Source organism: Amblyomma mixtum, chromosome 3 (genome assembly GCF_055824585.1).
Source record: "Amblyomma mixtum isolate Tamu chromosome 3, ASM5582458v1, whole genome shotgun sequence".
Classification (NCBI taxonomy): domain Eukaryota; kingdom Metazoa; phylum Arthropoda; class Arachnida; order Ixodida; family Ixodidae; genus Amblyomma; species Amblyomma mixtum.
In genome coordinates, this window is record NC_143014.1 from 332,795,562 (window position 1) to 332,816,589 (window position 21,028).

Consider the following 21,028-nt stretch of genomic DNA (forward strand, 5'->3'; position numbering starts at 1 on the left):
CCAGATAACGTCACAAGCCCGCGGAGTCACTATCATACTGGCGGCGCCTGGCGGCCTGGAAAGAAATCACCGGTTGCCTTGGCAACCGGTCGAGCGTGTTGCTCCCGTTCGGCCGCGCGCGCGCGCCTGACTCTCCGCGCGCTTCTTTACCGCTGGTAACCCGAAGAGCAACTTTTGCTACGCTTCAACCATTTGAGCACAGTAAACAATAAAACGCGTTCTTTTCTATGACCGCTATAAGATGATCTGTAGCTTCTGGTTGTACGCAAGGCTATTGTTTGACACCCACGCGATGACTGTGTGGATGAGTATGCTGCTGGGCATTCGTCGAAGGCAAGCACGTTCGTCGGGTATGTGACCACGCTGAGTTCCATCTGCTGGAGGAGAACGCCGGCGTCGTACGGCGCAGCGTTTGACTACACGGCAGCCGAGAAGGCAACAAGCGGCTACAACTTGGTCGGTATAATAAGAGATTGCAACGGAAAGGGTGCAAAGCGCTTTATATAGCCCACCACTTGTGCCTTTTGAGCGTACTGCACACGCATTGGGCTCTTTTACCGTAAGAAAAGGCGCACAGGTAATAATATACAACTTGAAGATGCTCACCTTCTCCCTGCAACACTCTTTTGCAATCCTGAACACAACACCTGCGTCCCATCTTAGTCTAGTAAATTCCCAAAGAGGCCGTACTGCGCGTAGCAGCGCTGTTATTATTACGGCCCTCGAACAGACACCGACAAGAACTGTTGCTGTTTGACTTAAGGGCGCACAAATACAACGTTACGGCGTGCCCGCTGAAGCAAACACCCGTGTCGTGTGCTGTGTCGTCTGCTTTGAGCGCGCGCCACCGGAGCCGCCTGCCCGAGCGCTGCATTTTTTTTTTCGCTGCGGCTTCTACGACGCGCCGCATGGCGCCGCTACTGCATACGGCCCCGTCGGCGCATACAATTGTGACCTTATCTTGTCACCCGCGCTCGCTCGCGCTGACGGGAGTTTCACCTCCTAAATGGTCTTGCCCCGTGCCCGAAAGGAACAAGAAAAGTATTAAGATGATGCGGGGGCAGGCGCTGATTATCACAATAGAAGAATCATGCGTCTTCAAGCAGCAGGATTCAAGCGTGCTGCATGCTGACCTCACTGTGAATCCAGGAAGCATTGCGGCAACACGCTCAAGCGTTCCAAGTCATACTGAGCATGACTGTACCCCACAGTGTCCAACCAGCTTAATGCGTTCCACAGCTCTTTCAATTTAAACTTGCTGGAAAGCACTGAAAACACTTAAAAAGCTCTACCATGCGATCCTAATTCGGCTGCATGTAACCAAATCAGGAACAAATCGACGCTGGCTTTGTGCCGAGCTCTCAGGGCAGTACTTACAAATGAGGGCATCAACACACACTGGGTCCAGTGCCTCTTTGGGTGGGGCGCTCTTATTTACATTGCATCCCTTTGCATAGAGTGATTTTCCTGCCATTTCTTTTTTTGTGAACAAAACACGCATTAGTACCCTTGCAAACTTCGTCGGGGCACCACGGCAATGTGAGTGGATCCTTTGTAAGGTGGCCTTTTCCACCATCACCCTACTGCCGATGTTCACCTGCACAATAAAGAAATCGAGATAAGAAATCTGGGATGACCTTATGGTTCCTTCCAACCTATATGATAGCCATGAGACAAATAGTGTGTAAGCTGCGACTTTTAAAAGCGGCGGAAGAGAAAATTAAAGATGAACAGCTGCACAGCCAACAAGTAGTTTTTATTTGTACATAAGTATACTTTTAAAATGCAATCTCATGAGAATGTGCCTGCTGTTAAGATGGCTGACAGTCCCATCTCTCACAGCAAATCCATAAAACAACTACTGTGCCTTAAAAATTAGTATATTATTTCGCATTATGCTCGATGTTTAGTGGAGGCACTGCTCTTCAGCTTTAAAAAATGACGCCCCTAAGCTTATTCTTAGATAACTTTGTCCTGTGCCTTTGAGAATGAAAGTTTTGACAAGAAAAGATATTCACTTGCCCGGCCGGAACACTGCGTCATAAAATTTTTAGCTATAGAAAATGCTCTCAAACTCATATTTTAGCCACCTCTCCAGAAGGCTGACTGTGTGTGCGACAAAACAGAATTTTTTTGTGCAGTTCCCATTGCAAAAAAAAAAAAAATGCGAAGGAAGGGTAGGCTGAACAACACAGTTTGTCATCCCAAAATGTCTGTGTACGCGATCAGTCAGTCAACTGCTGTACAAACCTTTCCAAGCTTGCACACCTTAACACTGCATTAACAGGCTTCTGCTGGTGCTCTGTGCACGCAACACTGGACTGGAAGGAACCATTCGGTTTTGTAGTCAAGCTAGCTTTTGTTTTGGTCATTGTGCATACTGATACAGCGTGCATAGATGGGACCCAATCGGCTCTGATTTTTCGTCGTGCTCATTATCCAGAAAGCAGTTCCATATTAACGAGGCGCAAATATGTTAGAAGAGATTGGTCCTCATAAAGAGTGCCCAGATTTCGATTCATCCATATTAAAAGGGCATGACAGTATATCAGACAAGGCAATACAGCCATACCTCGTTAATATGGACATATTGGTTCCTGAGACAAATTGTTTGTAAAGCAAGTCATGCGTAATAATGCCTTGGGAAGAAAAAAATCTGAAAAGAAACCCAATTAAAGGTGCAGTGAAGAGGAATCTGAACTTGTCTTTTTGCCGCGGGAACTCTACCTACACGTTCCGAGCATTCTTAGAAACTTCGACTTATTGCACTGTGTGGCCAATTTCCCTAATTAAATCGGATTAACGTCCGGCTCCCGCCTTTTTGAGTCGACCAACGCATGGAGTGCCTTTCAGCCAGCTCCGTGGAGGCTTTCTTTCGCTTTATTTTGTTTTTTAGGTTTCCATGAATAAATAGTTTCATTCGTAGTTAATATAGCCGCAAAATAAGCCCACATAAATAAAATTTGAGCGGACTATTTTCTACTACGGATTAATACGTATTACTCAGCCGATGGCAGAGCGGCAAGCCTCCACGGAGCTGGCTGAAAGGCACTCCATGCGTTGGTCGACTCCGCCCACCACACAGGGAGAATTAAAGAAATAAAGCGGGAGCCGGACGTTAATCCCATTTAATTAGGGAAATCGGCCACACAGGGCAATAAATCGAAGTTTCTAAGAATGCTCGAAACGTGTAGATCGAGTTCCCGCGGCAAAAAGACGAGTTCAGACTCCTCTTCACTGCACCTTTAAGGTCTGCTTCTGTGCATAGTGGTGGGCAGTGAAGTTGAAATTAGACAATATTGGGAACTCCAACTCCAAATGCATTATTCTGGTAGCCATTTCCCTTTTAAATAATGCAGTGCAGTCTGAAGCATCTAGAGGTCCATTAGACAAATTATGGCGTCGCACTGTGCGATGACACATCTCCTGCTATGACTGTTCATATACCATGAATCGCTAGTAGTACATATGTGTACTAGGTGGTCTGACAACTGTGTAAAGCAGCAGAGCACAAGTTCCTGAGAGAGTTATATTCACATCACTTCATGCGATATGACAGAGGGAAAAGATGCTGACTGGGCACCTCGGAAAATATGGAAAACCGAAAATTGTGCCTTTACTCAGGCATTTACACTTTCACAATGCATTAGAGCTTTCAAAATAAAGGGAAGGTCAAAGTTATGTTCTTATCGTTGTCCAAATTAACACAAGAGACATACATGGACACCAATGTAGCCCGGCTCCGTGTAAGTTCGCCCTGTCCATTGTCCGGACAGCTAGTTTGCACAGAAAGAAAGCGTAAATGCATTAAAAAAATTTTGGAGCCTGAAAAACTGTCTATAACTCTTATCACCCACATTAATGGTAGTTCTATGAACAGGGCATGACTCTATCCATAGGCAAAGATTTGCTCCCTTTTGAGAGTGGCATGTGGCTGAATACAAGAGCTCAAGCTAGCACAGAGAATGTAAATAAACACCAGCTTGTAATAATATTATCATTGAACTGAATGAAGAGCAACACACTATTTTCTAGGTTTTGTAGCTCTGGTTAATCACTTGCCAGCACTGCTGTGTCAGCACTTTTATATTTCACATAATTGCTGTGAGTGAGGCACAATAATGTAGTACTTGAAGCTGCTTGCTGTAGTTTTCTTTGTCACTATACTGAGTTATACCAAAGGATTTTGTGCAGCTGCAAAGCAGTGGCCTCACGTACTGCAACAGAATGGGTGTTGCAGATCTCAAAATACTACTCATTTATTTATTTGGTTTTTAGCCTAGAAGTCAGTCTTAGGTCAGAGCTATATTTATGGCACCATGAGCACCAAAAGAAAAAAAACATTTACCATCTCGGCTTCAGCGGTAGCGGCAGCTGGCGAAGACTCCAGGCGGCGAGTGATCTTCCGAAGACCCTTCGCCATCTCGAAGGAATCTGAACACATAAGGAAACAAACATTTAAAGACACACAGCAAGCACAAACAAACAAGTCAGCTATCAACTTTTATAACTGGAGAGAAAATTATTATATCACAAAATCAGGAGCAAAGCTTAGCTGTGTTTGTCCTGAGCTCACATGACAGTACTTGCCAATAAGTGCTTTAACATGCACTGGATACAGTGCCTCCTTTGTGCACTAATGCAACAAGCGAAAGTGTCTTTTTGTTCAAAGAGCAACTTACCGTAGTTGTTCTCAGCAACCTGCAGGTGTTCTTGCAGCACTTTAACCTGCTGCTCCAACTGCTCCACTTTTTTTGTGAGCATCGCAGGAGCATTCTGTTCCATCCTAAAGAGAGACAGCCCACCATCAAGCACCAGTTGAGTTGCCACTGTTGGTAGTAGTGGCAGCTAGCATCCACTGCAATGCAGTTTTTATTTTCTGTCTTGTCATGTTTACACCACCAGCTGAACTCCCGAGTCACCAGGGTGCTTCAGAATAGGGGGACCGTACAAGTTAAAGGTGCAGTGAAGAGGAACCTGAACTCGTCTTTTTGCCGCGGGAACTCAATCTGCACGTTCCGAGCATTCTTAGAAACCTCGATTTATTGTCCTATGTGGCCGATTTTCCTAATTAAATCGAATTAACGTCCGGCTCCCGCTTTTTTTTTAATTCTCCCCCGTACGGTGGGCGGAGTCGACCAACGCGTGGAGTGCCTTTCACCCTGTCCCGTGGCGGCTTGCCGCTCTGCCATCGGCGGAGTAATACGTAGTAGTCCGTAGAAGCAAATAGTTCGTGCGTATTTTTATTTCTGCGTGCTTATTTTGCGGCTGTATTATCTGCGAATTAAACTATTTATTACGGAAACCTAAAAAACAAAATGAAGCGAAAGCAAAGCTTGAAGATAGGTCTTCCGATCGAAACGTCGAGTCGAATAAATATGTTTCCGTTAACGAAGCGTATACTTCGCTTTCCCTATATATATATATATATATATATATATATATATATATATATATATATATATAGAGAGAGAGAGAGAGAGAGAGAGAGTCGGTACTGTGCCAATACTGTGTGATTGCATGAATAGTGTGCTGCGTGATGAAGCCATGGGACAGCTAAGGTTTTTCAAAGAGGCTGTGAAAAGTAAACATGCATAAAGCGCCTCAATGAACTAAAAGTAACGGCATCTCCTCCCTCCTCCTCCTATGCTAGCGCTCCTTTTGACTAATCGCAGGCGCTGACGGTGATGGCACCTCGGCCGGGGGCAGACACTCCCAACGCTCGCCCTTTGGCGTGCAGTAGACCGCATGCACAAATGAATTTTTTATTGTTTACTGCCTCATGCCCACCTGTACTGCTTTATCGAAGCTTTCGGAATAGCGATCGCTTTTATTGCGGTGTACATGGTGGAAGAGGCGCCTACGAGCGAGTTCGCAATACTACAGTGGATATCCTGGTAGTTGTTTTCCTGTATGGTGCCTTTGCACCATTCAGGTGCAGCGCGGCGCGCCGACGACGCTGCCATCTGGCGGAACGCGGCTGAAGCAACGCTGTTCAAGGGCCACGCCGGGAGCTACGCGACGGCTCGAAACCTGGCGCAGTATTGCTTACGCAATAAAAACTGATTTTGCTGGAAAGTTTTGTCACCTAGCTTATTTACAGCCTATTTTGAACAGCCTTATTGGTTTATGGGGGTTTAGCGTCCCAAAGAGATTCGGGATATGAGGGACACCGTAGTGAAGGGCTCCGGAAATTTCAACCAGCTGGGGTTAACATGCATTGACATCGCATAGTAAAGAGGTCTCTAGAAACTTGCCTCCATCAAAATTTGGCCGCCATGGCCCGCATCAAACCCAGGTCTTTCGGATCAGCAGCCGAGCGCCGTAACCAATGAGCCACCGTGGCGGCCAAGCAGCCTTAGACAGTGCCCACCAAACCACATACTTCATAGAGGCTGGAGTCAGCTTTGGCAACACTGTTAAAGGACCACAGGCACCTTATTTCAGCTGCGTGTTTTCTTCTTTCAAATGATGCTTTTCACATTAGCATGCATAATTCACCACGTGGTGTTTGCCTATGACCACTAAATAAAATAATATTGAATTACTTCTTGATGCTGCTTCGGTTTCATCAATGGCTGTAACGCTCAGGGAGTGTTTAGGATGGAAAAACTGAAATGTTACCGCTGATATGTCGCTTCTTATACATAGCTTGCACGTGACGTAACTTCCGCCCCCATCAAGCGCTTGCGGCCATGCTGCCGAACCATTCAGCCGTCTCCGCCCGTCCATCCTGCGATGACTGACCACTCTGCGGACGTTTTGGATTATTTTCTTATCTTTCGGGCGCGATGTCTACCCAACAGAGGAGTGAACCATTTAGTGCAGGCTACTGGTCTGAACTTATTCGATCGGCGCGCGTACGCTACGCAGACAAAGTGAAAATTTGCTACGATTTGCGCTGCGACCGGGAGTCGACGCGACGATGGGCGTTGATGTGTTCCCTGAAGTGACCCAGGGGGATATCGTGTACTCTTTCCAGCTTTGTGAAGTTGGAAGAAATGAAAGTCTTCGAATCAATGGATGCACACAACGATTTCTGCAGTAAGTGGGTGAGAAGCCTGTCTGCGATGCGCCTACGAGACGAAACGCTCGGCCTCGGCACGGCGCTTTCCATTGCTCGCTGCGGTCGTGGCGATCCGAACCGGCTTGTCTTGTGCTGTAGCTAGGATGCAGCGACGCGGGACCCAGTCTGGGTTTGTGTTGTCAGACAAATCGGGTGGAGTCAATCAAAACAGCAACATTCACTTCAAGAGTGTAGTCATTGCTTCCCACGTTTTCGCAAACATTTAGTTGACGACACAAGCATCTTACCTGTCACAAAGTGCGCTCCGCACACAAGTAAATTTGGGTTGACGGGTTCCAAATCATCGCGCTTAATGCGAGCCAGCCACAGCTCGCTCAGATTCGTACTGAGTCATGGAGAGCTCGCACTTGCATGCCTATGATTATCTTACGAATGCAGATGAAGTTCGTGTTAATCGGCTTCTTGTTTCCCCTGGAGCTGTCGCTACGGTTGAAGCAGCCAAGGGTGGCACAAAAAACCATACTGAATCTACGGATGGACGATAACCAACACGATGCGAGCTAACATAGGCAGCGGTAAGCTAGAGGCGGTCTGGCGGTGTTTCGGCAGCATGGCCGACTGGCAACCGACGGCCACCGGATGTGACGTCGGTGCAAGCTATGTAAGCTCTTGAAGCAGGCTGGCCTACACGTTGAAACAGAACTTAGAATCAACAATTATACTGCAGTTTTTTCTTGCCTCAAATAACCTATAACACTGATGAAACCGGCTGATGAAACCGAAACAGCATCAGGAAGTTCAATGATAAATTACTCAGAGGTAGCAAAAGTATGCCACATGGTGAAAGGTACATCCTAGTGTGTAATGTATTCATTTTTGAAGAACAAAACAAGCAACTAAAATTAGATGTCTATTTTTCATTACTCCTGACTTGCAGAAAATTTTAAAACCGGCCGCCGTCGTGGCTCACTGGTTATGGTGCTTCGCTGCTGACCCGAAAGGCACGGGTTCGATCCCGGCCGTGGCGATCACATTTCAATAGAGGAGAAATGGTAGAGGCCAGTGTGCTGTGCGATGTCAGTGCACGGTGCGATGTCAGTGCAAAGAGCCCCAAGTGGTCAAAATTATGCGGAGTCCTGCACTATAACGTCCCTTGTAGCTTGAGTCGCTTAGAGACATGAAACCGTATAAGCTATAAATTTTAAAACCACATTACCACAAATAGCACTTGGAGCTTCTCCCCCAAGGCAAGTTTGGCTAGTGTGATTGCTGCGATTCCTGGTCAAAATGAAAGCAACACAAGATTTGCATGCCTGTATGTTTCATTACATAATTACAAGACATAAAAACAGGGTGATGAAGGGCCACATATTGTTTCACGTGTCATGGATGGCAATGTCTAGTAATCAAGTAGTATACCTGCTTGCACACAACCTTTTCACGCTTCTTGTTTCACATCACTAACGTGATAACACAGCTGTGTACAGTTTATTGATTGCAATGCATCTGTAGCTTACAGCATGCACATACCTCACATGAAGTGACCTAAGGCACAACCTACATTAGGGGACTTCCAGACAATGTTGACATGTGTTACTCCACTAAAGTAAAGAAATTCTCTTCTTACTATATTATGTTTCTTGAAAACAAACACATTTGCTAAATAAAGAGTTTCCCTTGTTAAATATCTCAATATTTTAAAAATAAAAATTAATAATTTCACAGCAGGAAATATACCTTTTATTCCTTATTAACAATTTCAGTATTCACAAATTTAAGACTGCATGCTAATACGAGGCCGGTATCTTTTTATAAACAGTTAACGAAGACATGTAAACCATTCTCCCTAACCTCTTGTAAGAAAATAAAATTTCGCCGCCTTGAGGCTTTTCACTCAACCATAAGCTATCATAAAAATAGGTACTGTTTACATGAAAACGTGCGCGTTTGAAAAATAAAAGCAGGCACAAAATCACTAGCAACGGCAAAGAATTCTAAAGCTCTTAATTCTATCTTCCAGCTAACAACCTTTATGCGTTACAATCTGGAGCAATAGACAATAGATCACAGCAATGATTACGATGTGCTGACAATAATGTGGCACCTTGCAACGCAGAAAAAGAAAGCAGAAAGGTAGTCCAAGGTTCGACGGAACACCATCTGGACAGGGCGAAGCATGATTTATTCACAAATGAAAATTGGGACACTGACCAAGTCGGAAGATGAAAAATGACGTTTCGGGTCCCATACAGGGCCCTTGTTCACAATAAGGCTGTCACAGAAGAAGGGATGGTTATACACGCTTCAGAATCTTCTGCAATCTTTTCACGTAAATATGATGTAGCGTGAAGGATATGAAATGGAAAAGTGAAGGATATCGTCCTTGAAGAAAGCGATGTGCTCGTGTCCTTTGATGTATGTTCCCTGTTCACAAGTGTCCCGGTCGATCTTGCTGTGGAAACCTGCAAGGAGCTCCTAAAAAGCGACCCCTCATTTCCCGATCGCACGCCGTTGAACGTCAGCGAGATCAGCGAATTGCTTCATTTCTGCTTAGCCAATACGTATTTTACTTACAACGGCACAGTGTACAAGCAGATCTTCTGAACCGCAATGGGAGCGTCAATTTCAGTCACGGCTGCCAACCTGACAATGGAGTCTATTGAACAGAAAGCCCTGAACTCGTTCACACATCGTCCAAAGGTGTTTCTGAGGTATGTTGATGACTGCTTCTGCATTTTAAACAAGCAGCATATTCAGATTCATTGAACACCTGAATGCCGTAGAGCCATCCATAAATTTCACTTTGGAAGAGGAAGCGAACGGCATGATCCCGTTCTTGGATGTGCTCGTCAAACGTGATGCGCATCGGTTAGCCTTCTGCGTCTTCCGAAAAGCAGCGCACACGGGGAGATACCTGGATTTTGATTCCGCTCATCCTACGGCTCACAAGCGTTCAGTGGTCGCGTCACTTGTCAACCGTGCTAAAAACATCTGTTCCGACCCGGTCAGCCTTGGCAACGAGATGAAGCTTATACAGCACGATCTTGAGCGAAACGGCTACCCAAGAAATTTTACCAGCAAATTCACCAAGAAAGCCACCTACACACGAGGAGCACAACAGCTGACAAAAAAGATAAAACGTGCTGCGATTCCCTACGTGCGTCAGATCAGCGAGGCCCTTTCTAGGATTTTCCGTAAACACGGAGTGCACATTGCACACGTGCCAACCAGCAAGCTGCGAGCCGATGTGGTCAACGTGAAGGACCCGCTACCACGTGCCAAGTTCCCTGGCGTTGTTTATCGGATACCTTGCAGCGACTGCCCCTCCGTCTACATTGGGGAAACCGGGAACTTCCAGCGGCGCATGAAGGAGCACCAGGGCGACGTCAGAAACAAGCGCGCAGCAAAAAATGCAGTTGCAGAACACGTGCTGTCCACTGGCCACGAGATAGGCTGGGATGAGGTGGAAATCTTGGCGACGGAAAGAAACCTACCTGCAAGACTGCATCTAGAATCCCTAATCATCCAGACAACGGCCAACACGCTAAACAAGAATCAGGGCACGCTACATCATATTTACGTGAAAAGATTGCAGAAGATTCTGAAGCGTATATAACCATCCCTTCTTCTGTGACAGCCTTATTGTGAACAAGGGCCCCGTATGGGACCCGAAACGTCATTTTTCATCTTCCGACTTGGTCAGTGACCCAATTTTCATTTCTGAATAAATCAAAGCAGAAAGGGTTACTACTAAGCGTCGACATAAATGGGTAGATTTACCTTCGGTTTTTTTGAAGGCGGCTCTTCATCTGCACTGCCATGGCTGGTCGAGGCGCCTGCACTCTTCACGACCCGCGAACGTCGTCGCTCCACCATTTTCACCTTGCTTGCGTCATTTTACCAGAAGAAATAAATCCAGGGCATTCGCAGTGCCAGCAATAACGGTTGCCAACGCTTGCGCTTACCTAAATCGAGCAGCTTTGGTGTAGCTGGTGGTTCCCCGTCTTTCCACTTTACGCTGGCATGCGGGCCACGCAGCTTCTCAATCGCATTTTCTTCGCTCATGAGGCGGAAGCCGACATTGACGTCCGCAATGGCGCGTACAGGATACACATCCCATGTCTCTTCTGTCGTCCATTTGATCAGGATGTCCGACAAGGCGCGACGACGACAAACAAAGCGGAGCGGAATAATCACACGAACGACACGCTTCCCGCTCGAACCGTAAACACGTGCTAACAGGCTTTGGCAATGATACGTACTTGCGATTCATCGTAAGACGAACACCGCAACTTCTACATTTCATTTCAAACAATTTACTTTATTTGCATTTTTAGTATTTTGTTTCAATTTCTGAGTTTTAGTCAAGAATAAATAAGCGTTGAACAGAACAGTAGGCGCTGGCCACGGCACAACCCACGCTTCTTCGGCTCGGACTCGATCACGTTTAGTTTCGATACAGCACCACATCACTCTTGCACCGCGATGAAGTTTGCGCCTTGCCTGCTCGAACAACTCTGTTTTTAAAAGTACATCTTATTTAATCTCGGCTTGCATTCCTCTGTATTGAGGCTACATTCGATTGCTACTGTTGCAGCTTCTAGCAGCTGCTTGGCATTGCATTCTTGCACAGTGGGCATTAACGAGGAAGGGGTGAGACACACTGCTGATATAACGGAAATGTATGAATTGAAAGCACTCAAGTTTTGCGCTGTGCAACCTAATGCGTTAAATAGGCATGAAAGCACTACACGAGCTCACGTAGCAGGCAAACTCGCCGTTTTTTGTTTTTGTTTTTTCCAGGGAGTTGAATTCGACTGCATGGCCGTAAGAATGCAGCAGTGGCTTACGGGAACTTCGCGACATTTCTCAGGCTTGCTGGACTTGCTCATTGCACTTACACAGCGGAATAATGCATCATGAGACGTTCTATCATACCCACTATGCGCCGAGCGTGTGTAAACGAAACGAAAATAAAACAGCGCTTCGGTACAGCGAGGCGACGGCGAGGCGTGTGCGGCGAGCAGACGACGCGGAAGCCTCCGTTTGCAGCAACAATTTTTTTTAATAGTGCCCAGTGCAAACATCTACTAAATGCTAACTGCTAGGTGACTAAATGCAAAAGCCTGGAAGTGGCCGATTGCGGTAGGAATGCCGGTAGAAACAAATGCGCTGCCTCTTGCGGCCGCGGTCGTACGTGTGGCGGTGACAACCACCATACAAGTTTATCGAGTGACTCTACTCGACTCGAGTGACAGCCGTCCCCTCTACTAATTGGACTTCTTCCACTTGAATGTGGTTAGCGCTTTGCTGTGCTCTCTGTAACCACAGTGCGTCCTTGCGAATCAGCCGTTTATTTTTATAGGTACTACGTGTAGAAATGCCGAAGAGGAAAAAGTATAAGCAGTATCTTTTTGATGCCGCATGTGAGGTGCCAACTTGTACGAGACACAGGCATAAACTTCGGGATGATAGAGCCGAGCGTACTGCTTGTAAAATAAGAAGCAGTTCCAACGAATCAGACAGCGACAGTGCGTCGCCGTTGGCTCCACTGTCCAGCAGAAGTGATGATAGAAGTTTGTTGTCTGCTTCCGTGACAGCAGAAGAACCTAGTGATAGTGACGACTTGGCCGTGACCTCGGACAATGAGCACTTGCGCACTGCAGAAGAAAGCCTGGTTGACAACTCGGACAGCTCCTCATCGAGCGACGATGACGGCTGCAACCCAGAGAATGAGGACGCTTCTGAAGCAAGGAACGAAATAGTAAGTAAGCCTCGCGGTAGTTCAATTGTAAGTAGCTCATGGGCTGTCTTTGTTGCACTTGAATTCCAGAAGTAACCCTTGCGTCCAGTTTTCGCTTTTTCGTGAAGCCTGCAGGTCATCATGTGTCTCATGTTGGAATGTCACGTTGAAGTATGGAGTGGAAATTTATAAAATGACGCATTTTAAATGTGCCGTCTTCGAGAATTGTACTAGCAATTCACCGCCTTTGTCTTGGCCACTTCCCCGTATATAGTGGGCATGCGCCATCATTATTTTTGGCCAGCCAACCAACAAACTTACCAATTTTACGCATCGGAAGCGCGTTTGATATGTGTGTGCAGTAAACCGCGACAGGATGCACGCGTTCTGTCTCCTTTGGCGCCGTGGTGACTGTGTGCGATAGAAAATCGGAGCAAGCCCCCAAGCTTTGGGGTCCCCCCCAGAAGTTTGGACCGTCGAAGTGCGCATGCGCAGAACGCAAGGCCCGCCTTGCGTCTTGGGTTAGCGTTAGTGGCGCACGCTATCCGAAATAGCGTGCACCCGAACACGCGCTACGTTCAGGCAACATGGCGGCACCCATCGAAGCGGCGCCTCTCGCTTCACCATCGATTCGTCGCTGCCACTACGCTGTGAACCATGTTCACGGCAAACTAAAGGGGCACAAGCTTTCGCTTTGTCTGAACTTGCCTGTACCACAAAATTTTAGCGATAAAACAACCCATATTTTCAGACTGCTTTTATGTTTACAAAGCTGCTAGGCTTAGCTAGTACGCATTGTTTGGTCGCCATGGAGATGACTTGGCGGGGCGTTCGAATGGGGTTGCCCGCATCAGTAAAAACACGCACAATTGTTATAGTTTTTACTCTTGAATCGTGTGCCTGCAATAATAAGTTTCTGATGAAGAAATAAACGCACGTTTTAACATCCTCTTTAGGAATAACTTTTTGGTTTGCCGTAGTGCAATCTGAAAATGTGGAGTGCTTTATCGCGACGACGCGAGCCAGTTGCGACGACGCGAGACAGTCTGCAAGCGTCACTGTGCAACTTGCAGACTGGCTCGATCGCGTCGCCGCAACCACCGTCGACATATCGGCCTGCCGAAGCAATGAGGTCGTCGCGCTTTGCCAGCAGGTGATTTCGTTCACTCAAGCCGAGGTTGAGAGCAGCACAATCGCGGCGCGCGAATGCGCTAGTCACGTGATTTTTTTTGTATTTCGTGGGCTTTCTTTGTAGCTCGGAAAAAAGATACACGAGAGGCTTTCTTTATCGCAAATAAATGGAATGAGGGTTTCTGAAGGTGCTCTCCAACTTTGCTGTTCACATCTTCTGTCTAAAGTCAGTATTACGCATTCAGAAAAATTATCTTAATTGCTAATTAATTAATTGCAAAACAAAAAATTTCCTATGATGTGCAAGCCGGTTGGCAGCTGTATGTAAGTGGTTTCCCTGGCCTAGCTCAAATATCTTATTTTTTAACCCTTGGCTAAAGCTAGGCTGGACACCCTGTATAGCTTTGCAAGGAAACTTATATTTACATTATGATAATGTTCGTTGAAGCACCCGAAAATGATTTACAACACCTGAAAGAGGCCAACAAGTGGGATAAAGAAAGCTGGGAAAGCATATAAACTAAAAAAGGATGGCCTTGGAAAAAAACATTAACAGTAGCGTTAATTGTCGCTACTCATATAACCTGTACAGCTGACCTAGAATTGATTTCTGTTCTGAAAGCAGCAGAACAAATTACATATGTGATACTGAATCTGCTAAAATTTCATACATAAATAGAAAAAATAGCACCAGTGTCGTTGACATTTCGCAGGCAGTCCAGAATTCAGCAAGCCACCAAAGAATGGCTTTAGAGGCTGCATGCAGAATTCTTCGATGCCGGTGTCAATGCCCTGGGACATTGATGGAACAAATGTTTGAAAAAGTGCAGTGACTACGCTCAAAAGTAATATGTGCCTGTGACTTACTATTACACGTCGGTAAATTTGCCTGTGAGACAAAATTTGACGATATTGGATCTTTTTAATCACCTTGGTTCTAAGGTGAGGTTATTGTTGAAATGTTAGATGCTTTGGCACTGCTGTACTTTGTAACGTCAAGCATGTTCAAATTACTGCTGCAATTCACCATGTAACTGAAGGATATTTAGTTTTCACATGTTATCCTAACTTTTTTCAGGAATAGCCACTCTACCTTCGAGCGAAGCTATCAAAGGGCCAAAGCCTAGTGATGGTGATGGCCCACATATTGAGACATCATGCATCAAAAGAAGCTACAGATAGCCTCCTCGAAGTTCTTGATGCACACATGCCAGAAAGTGCAATCTTTCCTAGATCAAAGTATCATTTTTCAAACATTTCACCTCTCTCTCAGAGTGCAAGCGCATGACACATCTCTATTGCAGCAATTGCGCTGAGTACCTGGCCGTACTTCCGTGCGCAGCAGAAAATGTGAAATGCCACAAATGTTCTTCAGCATACAAGTGTGCCGACCTTCTGGCGTCAGGATCATTCTTCATTACTGTGGACATTGAGTCGCAAATCAGAGAGCTGCTCTTGAGCGGCAAGCCTGCACAGAACCGCACAGGTCCTCGGTATGATGTGGGCGACATCACACAAAGTGCTGCGTACAGCAATTTGCCAATAACTGATGATGATGTGTCAGTTACTTGGAATACTGATGGCGAGCCATTGTTTGAATCGTCAGGACACTGTGTGTGGCCATTAGTGCTCCATATAAATGAGCTGCCATATAAATTAAGGGTTCAGAAATTGCTAATTTTTGGTCTTTGGTTTGGAAGTAAAAAAAACAAATATCAACAGCTTTCTTGGGCCGTTTGTGCGAACAGTGAATACGCTTTGTTCAGAGGGCATACCTTGGACGACTCCGGCTGGAGTGGACAAGGTATGTCGTGTCTACCCTGGGCCGTGTAGTGTGGACACTGTAGCCCGCTGCATGGTGATGAATATGCACTAATTCAATGGGGCTCATGGGTGGGCTTGGTGTGAGCAGTATGGAGAGGTTATTGATAAACGTCGAGGTCACACTCATGTGTACCAAATGCAGAAGCCTGCTGCAAAATTAAGAAGTAAAGAACGCTTCGGAAAGCAGGCCGAAGAGGCACAGAAGAGGGGTGAGCCTTACAAAGGCGTGTAAGGCCCTAGTATTTATTTTTTAATGGCATTTTTCAGCTTCCCTTCATCATTTGTTGTTGATTATATGCACATTGTGTGTAACTGTTTTGTCAGAACCACAGAATTTATGTGGTTTGGACATAAGAGACGGTCGGAATACGGCATTGGATGTTATCTGCCACAGATTAATGACAAGCTAAGGCAGCTAACTCCAATATGGGAGATGAGTAGGCTCGTACGGTCGCTTTCTGACATGAAATTCTGGAAGGCGTCTGAGTGGAGGGAGTGGATGCTCTATTTTTCCACCGTCGCCCTGAAGGAGTTTTTGCCCAAGGTGTATTAAAAGCACTGGGTTAAGTTTCTAAAAATAATGCGCTTCTGTTTGCAGTCATCCGTACCAATGGAGAAGATTCAGTTTCAGTTTCAGTTTATTTCCAGAAAAAAAATTCTGGTGGGACACCTGGGCTAAAAGCTGCTTTCGTCAGCTTGACGAGGCCCAGGGCCCAGCATTGAGGCTGTGAAGAAAGCTATGGTAGACTTTTTAGAAGAATATGAAGAACTGTATGGAATTCATGCTATGACATATAATGCCCACATCCTTATCTGCATGGTGGATCATGTGATGCAGTGGGGACCCCTCTGGGGCTTCTCCGCTTACCCATTTCCCATGTCCTGCAAGGACCTCCCCGGCCACCAGCACAATGCTCCCTGACGCCCAACACTGCCGTACCAAGCCGACTCCAAGAACCTACTTCCACCAGGAGCCCATCCTCCAGTACGAATGCCGCCAGCGTCCTGAGCCAAGGACCACCAGCCTCGCGACAGCATTCAGGTGGGCCACTTCCCACTCCCTCAACTCCCCAACCCGCACCAGCACACTCCGTCACCCCCCACAACAACCCGATAAACCCGATACCCTAGCCCAGCTTCAACTTGACATGCAGGCCCTTGAGACACGCATGAACCACCTCGCCTCCCTCTTTGACACCATACCACAACGCCAAGAGGCCCTGGAGCAACAAATACAGGCGCAAACAATGCAGATAACTCAACTCACAGCTCTAGTCACTACACTCTCCAACGCCGCCGCCAAGCAGGCGGAATTCATTGAACAAATTCAGCATACACTTACAGCCCTCTCCTCCCCATCTGACTCCCCACTCCTTAAAAAGAAAAAGCCCTGTGGCCGTCCTCACAGCCCTCACCCAGAGGACATATCAGACTATGACACGCCCCCCATTCCATAGCTTTCTCCAGTGGAACTACCGATGCATCTGCACGGCACGTACGCCCCTTTCCCAGCATCTCCTCACCCTTCCACAGCCCCCCTCTGGTCTCCTACTCCAGGAAACCAGAGGCGAACGCACCCTCCCGGGATACAAAGCGATTCATGCGAGTTCTACGGATCGAACACCGCTGGTCTCAACATATATCCGAAGAGACCTCAAATTCTCAGTCCTCCAAATTCCTGATATACTCGCACAGCATCTAGTTGCCGTCGAGCTCTTCCTTGCACCTACATCCCCTCCCACCATTCTCGTTAACTTCTACAACCCCCCCCCCCCAAACAGCATTCCTTTCTACCCCACCTTTTCGACTTCCTCCAAACCATCACTTCCCCGCTCCTTGTGGCAGGCGACTTCAACGCACCACACATGGGGCTACACAACCACACAAAAAGCAGGGCGTTTGCTCCACGATCATATATACTCTCGACACTACTCTTTGCTGAATGACTTTTTGCACCCCACTAGACAGGGTTCCTCCTATCACAGAGACACCACACCCGACCTGGCCTTCTCTCTATGCATTCCACATGTTACTTGGCACAATACTCACACATACCTACTTAGCGACCATTCCATCCTTGTCATCAACATACCCACACAACACCCCCGACACAGGGCGAAGGTGCGACACACTTCGTGGTCAGACTTTCGCCGGTTCTTACCCCCCCCCCCCATCTAACCCCTCCGACTACGCTTCATGGGTCGATGATCTCAGAAACACCCAGTCACGGGCAACACGTGAAATTTCTAATCCTACTGCCCGTGACAACCCTGATCCTCACCTTCTACGATTGTGGAAGCGGATAAAACGTCTCCAACGCACATTAGCTACACAACCACACAACACACAGCTCTGCGACAGAATACAAGCAATCCGCAACGACATTATCTCCCACTGCAAGACACTCGACACCGAACACTGGACACGAACATGCGACCGCTTAGACGGAACTTTACATCAAAAATCATCCTGGTACCTTCTCCGCTCCCTTCTCGGACCTCAACCTCATCCCACACCCACTCTTGAACGCCTCTTCGCCTCCCATACTCCAACAGAGGTTTTCACTGACCTCCAGCAACTTTATTTCCCACCCTCACAATCCTCTTTAACTTCACCATATCATGGTCCAGCCCTTCCCGCACTAGACATCCCCTTCACGCACACAGAACTTGACACAGCACTCGCGCGTTGTAACACACACTCTGCCCCCGGTGCAGACAAAATCACATACAAAACTCTTAAGAACCTTCCCCCCGAAGCCAACACATTTCTTCTTAATGTCATCAACGACGCCTGGACCTCTGGCACCCTGACAGTGGACTGGACATCGTCCCTGGTCTCATTCATACCGAAACCCAATAAACCCTCCAGCATCAGTAACCTCCGTCCTGTTTCCCTTACCTCCTGCGCGCGCAAGCTCATGGAGCACACGGTGCTTGCCCGCCTCACTTCCCATCTTCAAGCCACCGACTATCTCCCCCACACCCTCACTGGATTTCGCCGAGCACTATCCACCCAAGACCTTTTCCTTCTCCTTCAACACACTTTCTTTAACTCAAATGCCTCAGACGCTGCGCAGGACAAAGCTTTAGTAACCGTGACATACGCAAGGCTTTCGACTACATATCACACGACCACATCCTCACTATACTAGCTGATACGCAGTGCGGACACAGCATGCACAATTACATAAGAGCTTTCCTCTCCCACCGCTCTGCCCGTATCCGCTACCTCGACAAACTGTCTAACCCAAACCCACTCACTCGTGGCACTCCACAAGGTGCTGTCCTCTCTCCCATCCTCTTTAACCTAGGCATGATCCCACTCGCCCGGGCCTTAGCCGATAATCCCAACCTTCATTTCGTCTTCTATGCAGACGATCTCACCTTGTGGGTCACCACTGGCTCACCGGGAGAGGTCCAAACCACACTACAACATGCACTTAACACCATTTCCTCACACCTCTCCCAAGCGGGCCTGCAACCCGCTCCTCAGAAATCAGAACTTTTACTCATAACACGCAGTAAATATCAACGGACGATGAACCCTTCCATCTCCCTCACCCTTGCCGGACAGCGCATCCCCCGCGTCGAATCTTGTCGCATCCTGGGTATGCCACTCAACTCCAACACTTTCCCCGCTGCCATCAATCATTCCATACGCACATGCCACTCAGTAACACACTTACTGCGCCGCGTAGTTTTAAAACATGCCGGCCTCTCCGAGACACACGCCAGCCGCCTTGCTAAAGCGCTGGCTCTGAACAAATTCCTCTACTACATACCTTACTGCCCACTTACAAGTACACAACAGGACAAACTAACCCGGGCCCTCAATACACTATATAAAGCAACACTAGGACTCCCCCCTCAGGCTTCTACAGACACCCTGTACAGAACAGGCCTCTTCCACCCTCTTCAAGCCCTCCTTAACCTGCACCGGGAGAGACAAATCATCCGCCTGTCCAGTATACCAGCTGGACGGTGGATACTTTCCCAGACTCCCTACGCACCTATCTCTTTCCCAGACTCCCAGACTCCCTACGCACCTATCGCACCCACCGCAGTCTCCGATCTATCCCCCTAACCTCCGCCTCGCACCCATTTCACGCAACATGTCCGCACACACACACGCAGGTCGTCGCCAGGCATACGCATACAACCACAAGCCACCTTTGGACGCTGCGGCGGTGGCCTACACAGACGCCTGTCTCACGGAAACCGCGGGCTCCACAGCAGCCTTCTTCCTCCACCCTTCCCTCTCTACAACCAGCACTCACACAACCGGTCCATACACCTCCCCACCCTCCACGCTAGCCCTAGAAATACATGGGATCGCCGATGCCATCACACACTTTGCCACCCTACCCCCCGCCCCCCCCCCCCCCAATACGTTGTCTATACAGACTCGCAGGCAGCTCTGCGTGCCTTCCATGAAAGAGCCCTCCCTTTCCCTACTCGATCGGCCTTAGATGCCGCCCTCTTAGCATTAAGCCCACGACCGATGACCCTTCGGTGGATCCCTGGTCACATGGGCATCCCCGGCAATGAGCTGGCTCACCAGCTTGCCTGCGATACTATACACCGGGCGCCGGGGATCCCATGGACGAGCCCACCGACGGAGCAGGCGGTCAGGGCTTACAAACGTACTGTCGACGAATACTACGCGCATCAACAATTGGATTTAGCTGATTTACCACCACCGCACCCATCCTTATCGATCCGTGAAGCTCGCATTCTTCGCCGAATACAGTTTAATCTCCTACATACACCAGCCAAACTTTACCTATACCGGTACACTTCCACACCTCAGTGCCCAAACTGTCCACACACATATGCAGACATAGAACACTGCCTTACACAGTGTCACGCAGCCTTCCAGTCCCCCGCCTATCCTTTCCCCCCACCCCCACCGTGGCCCATTTGGCTCGCCTCCCTGGAACTGAGACTGCAACGTGCCCTCGTCGCCTTGGCCCAGGATGTACTGAACGCCTAACAGAAAGGATGTTCGAATAAAAATGTCACACCACCACCACCACCATATCCGAACTGTCCGTTGGCAGAGTTCGCACTTTTCATCACACGTTCACATCACTGTTGCGGATGACATCAGGGGTTCCTCCCCGTCCTCCGCCACGGCCCGTACGCCGCCGTCCGAATGCCAGCAACAGTTATGTAGCCGAGATAATGCGTCAGCGTTGCTGTGCGAGCTCCCTTTGTGGTGCTGCACCACTACAGTGTACCTTTGCAGCGCTAGCGCCCAATGTGTTAGCTTAGCCCCGAGTGGAGTGCTGAGCGTTAGAA

At 47.8% G+C, this 21,028-nt stretch overlaps 1 protein-coding gene across 1 annotated transcript; it reads right to left on the reverse strand.

Moving 5' to 3' along the window:
- Window positions 1-977: 977 nt before the first annotated feature.
- Window positions 978-15,852, reverse strand: LOC149355977 (uncharacterized). Its single transcript, XM_089576231.1, has 4 exons — window positions 15,677-15,852; window positions 4,683-4,786; window positions 4,349-4,434; window positions 978-1,597 (listed from the first exon to the last, which is right to left on the reverse strand). The coding sequence occupies exons 1-4, from the start codon at window positions 15,850-15,852 to the stop codon at window positions 1,289-1,291; spliced, it is 675 nt and encodes a 224-aa protein (XP_089432357.1). The 3' UTR covers window positions 978-1,288.
- Window positions 15,853-21,028: the final 5,176 nt, after the last annotated feature.

What these genes read in the sequence shown, in the direction of transcription:
- LOC149355977 (XM_089576231.1), bottom strand. Translation starts at nt 15,852, where the DNA reads ATGAGTGTGACCTCGACGTTTATCAATAACCTCTCCATACTGCTCACA. An exon ending in TCCAGCCGGAGTCGTCCAAG is followed by an intron (nt 4,787 to 15,676) that starts GTATGCCCTCTG and finishes GTCTCTCTTTAG; the next exon opens with GATGGAACAGAATGCTCCTG. An exon ending in CTACCGCTGAAGCCGAGATG is followed by an intron (nt 1,598 to 4,348) that starts GTAAATGTTTTT and finishes TTTATTGTGCAG; the next exon opens with GTGAACATCGGCAGTAGGGT.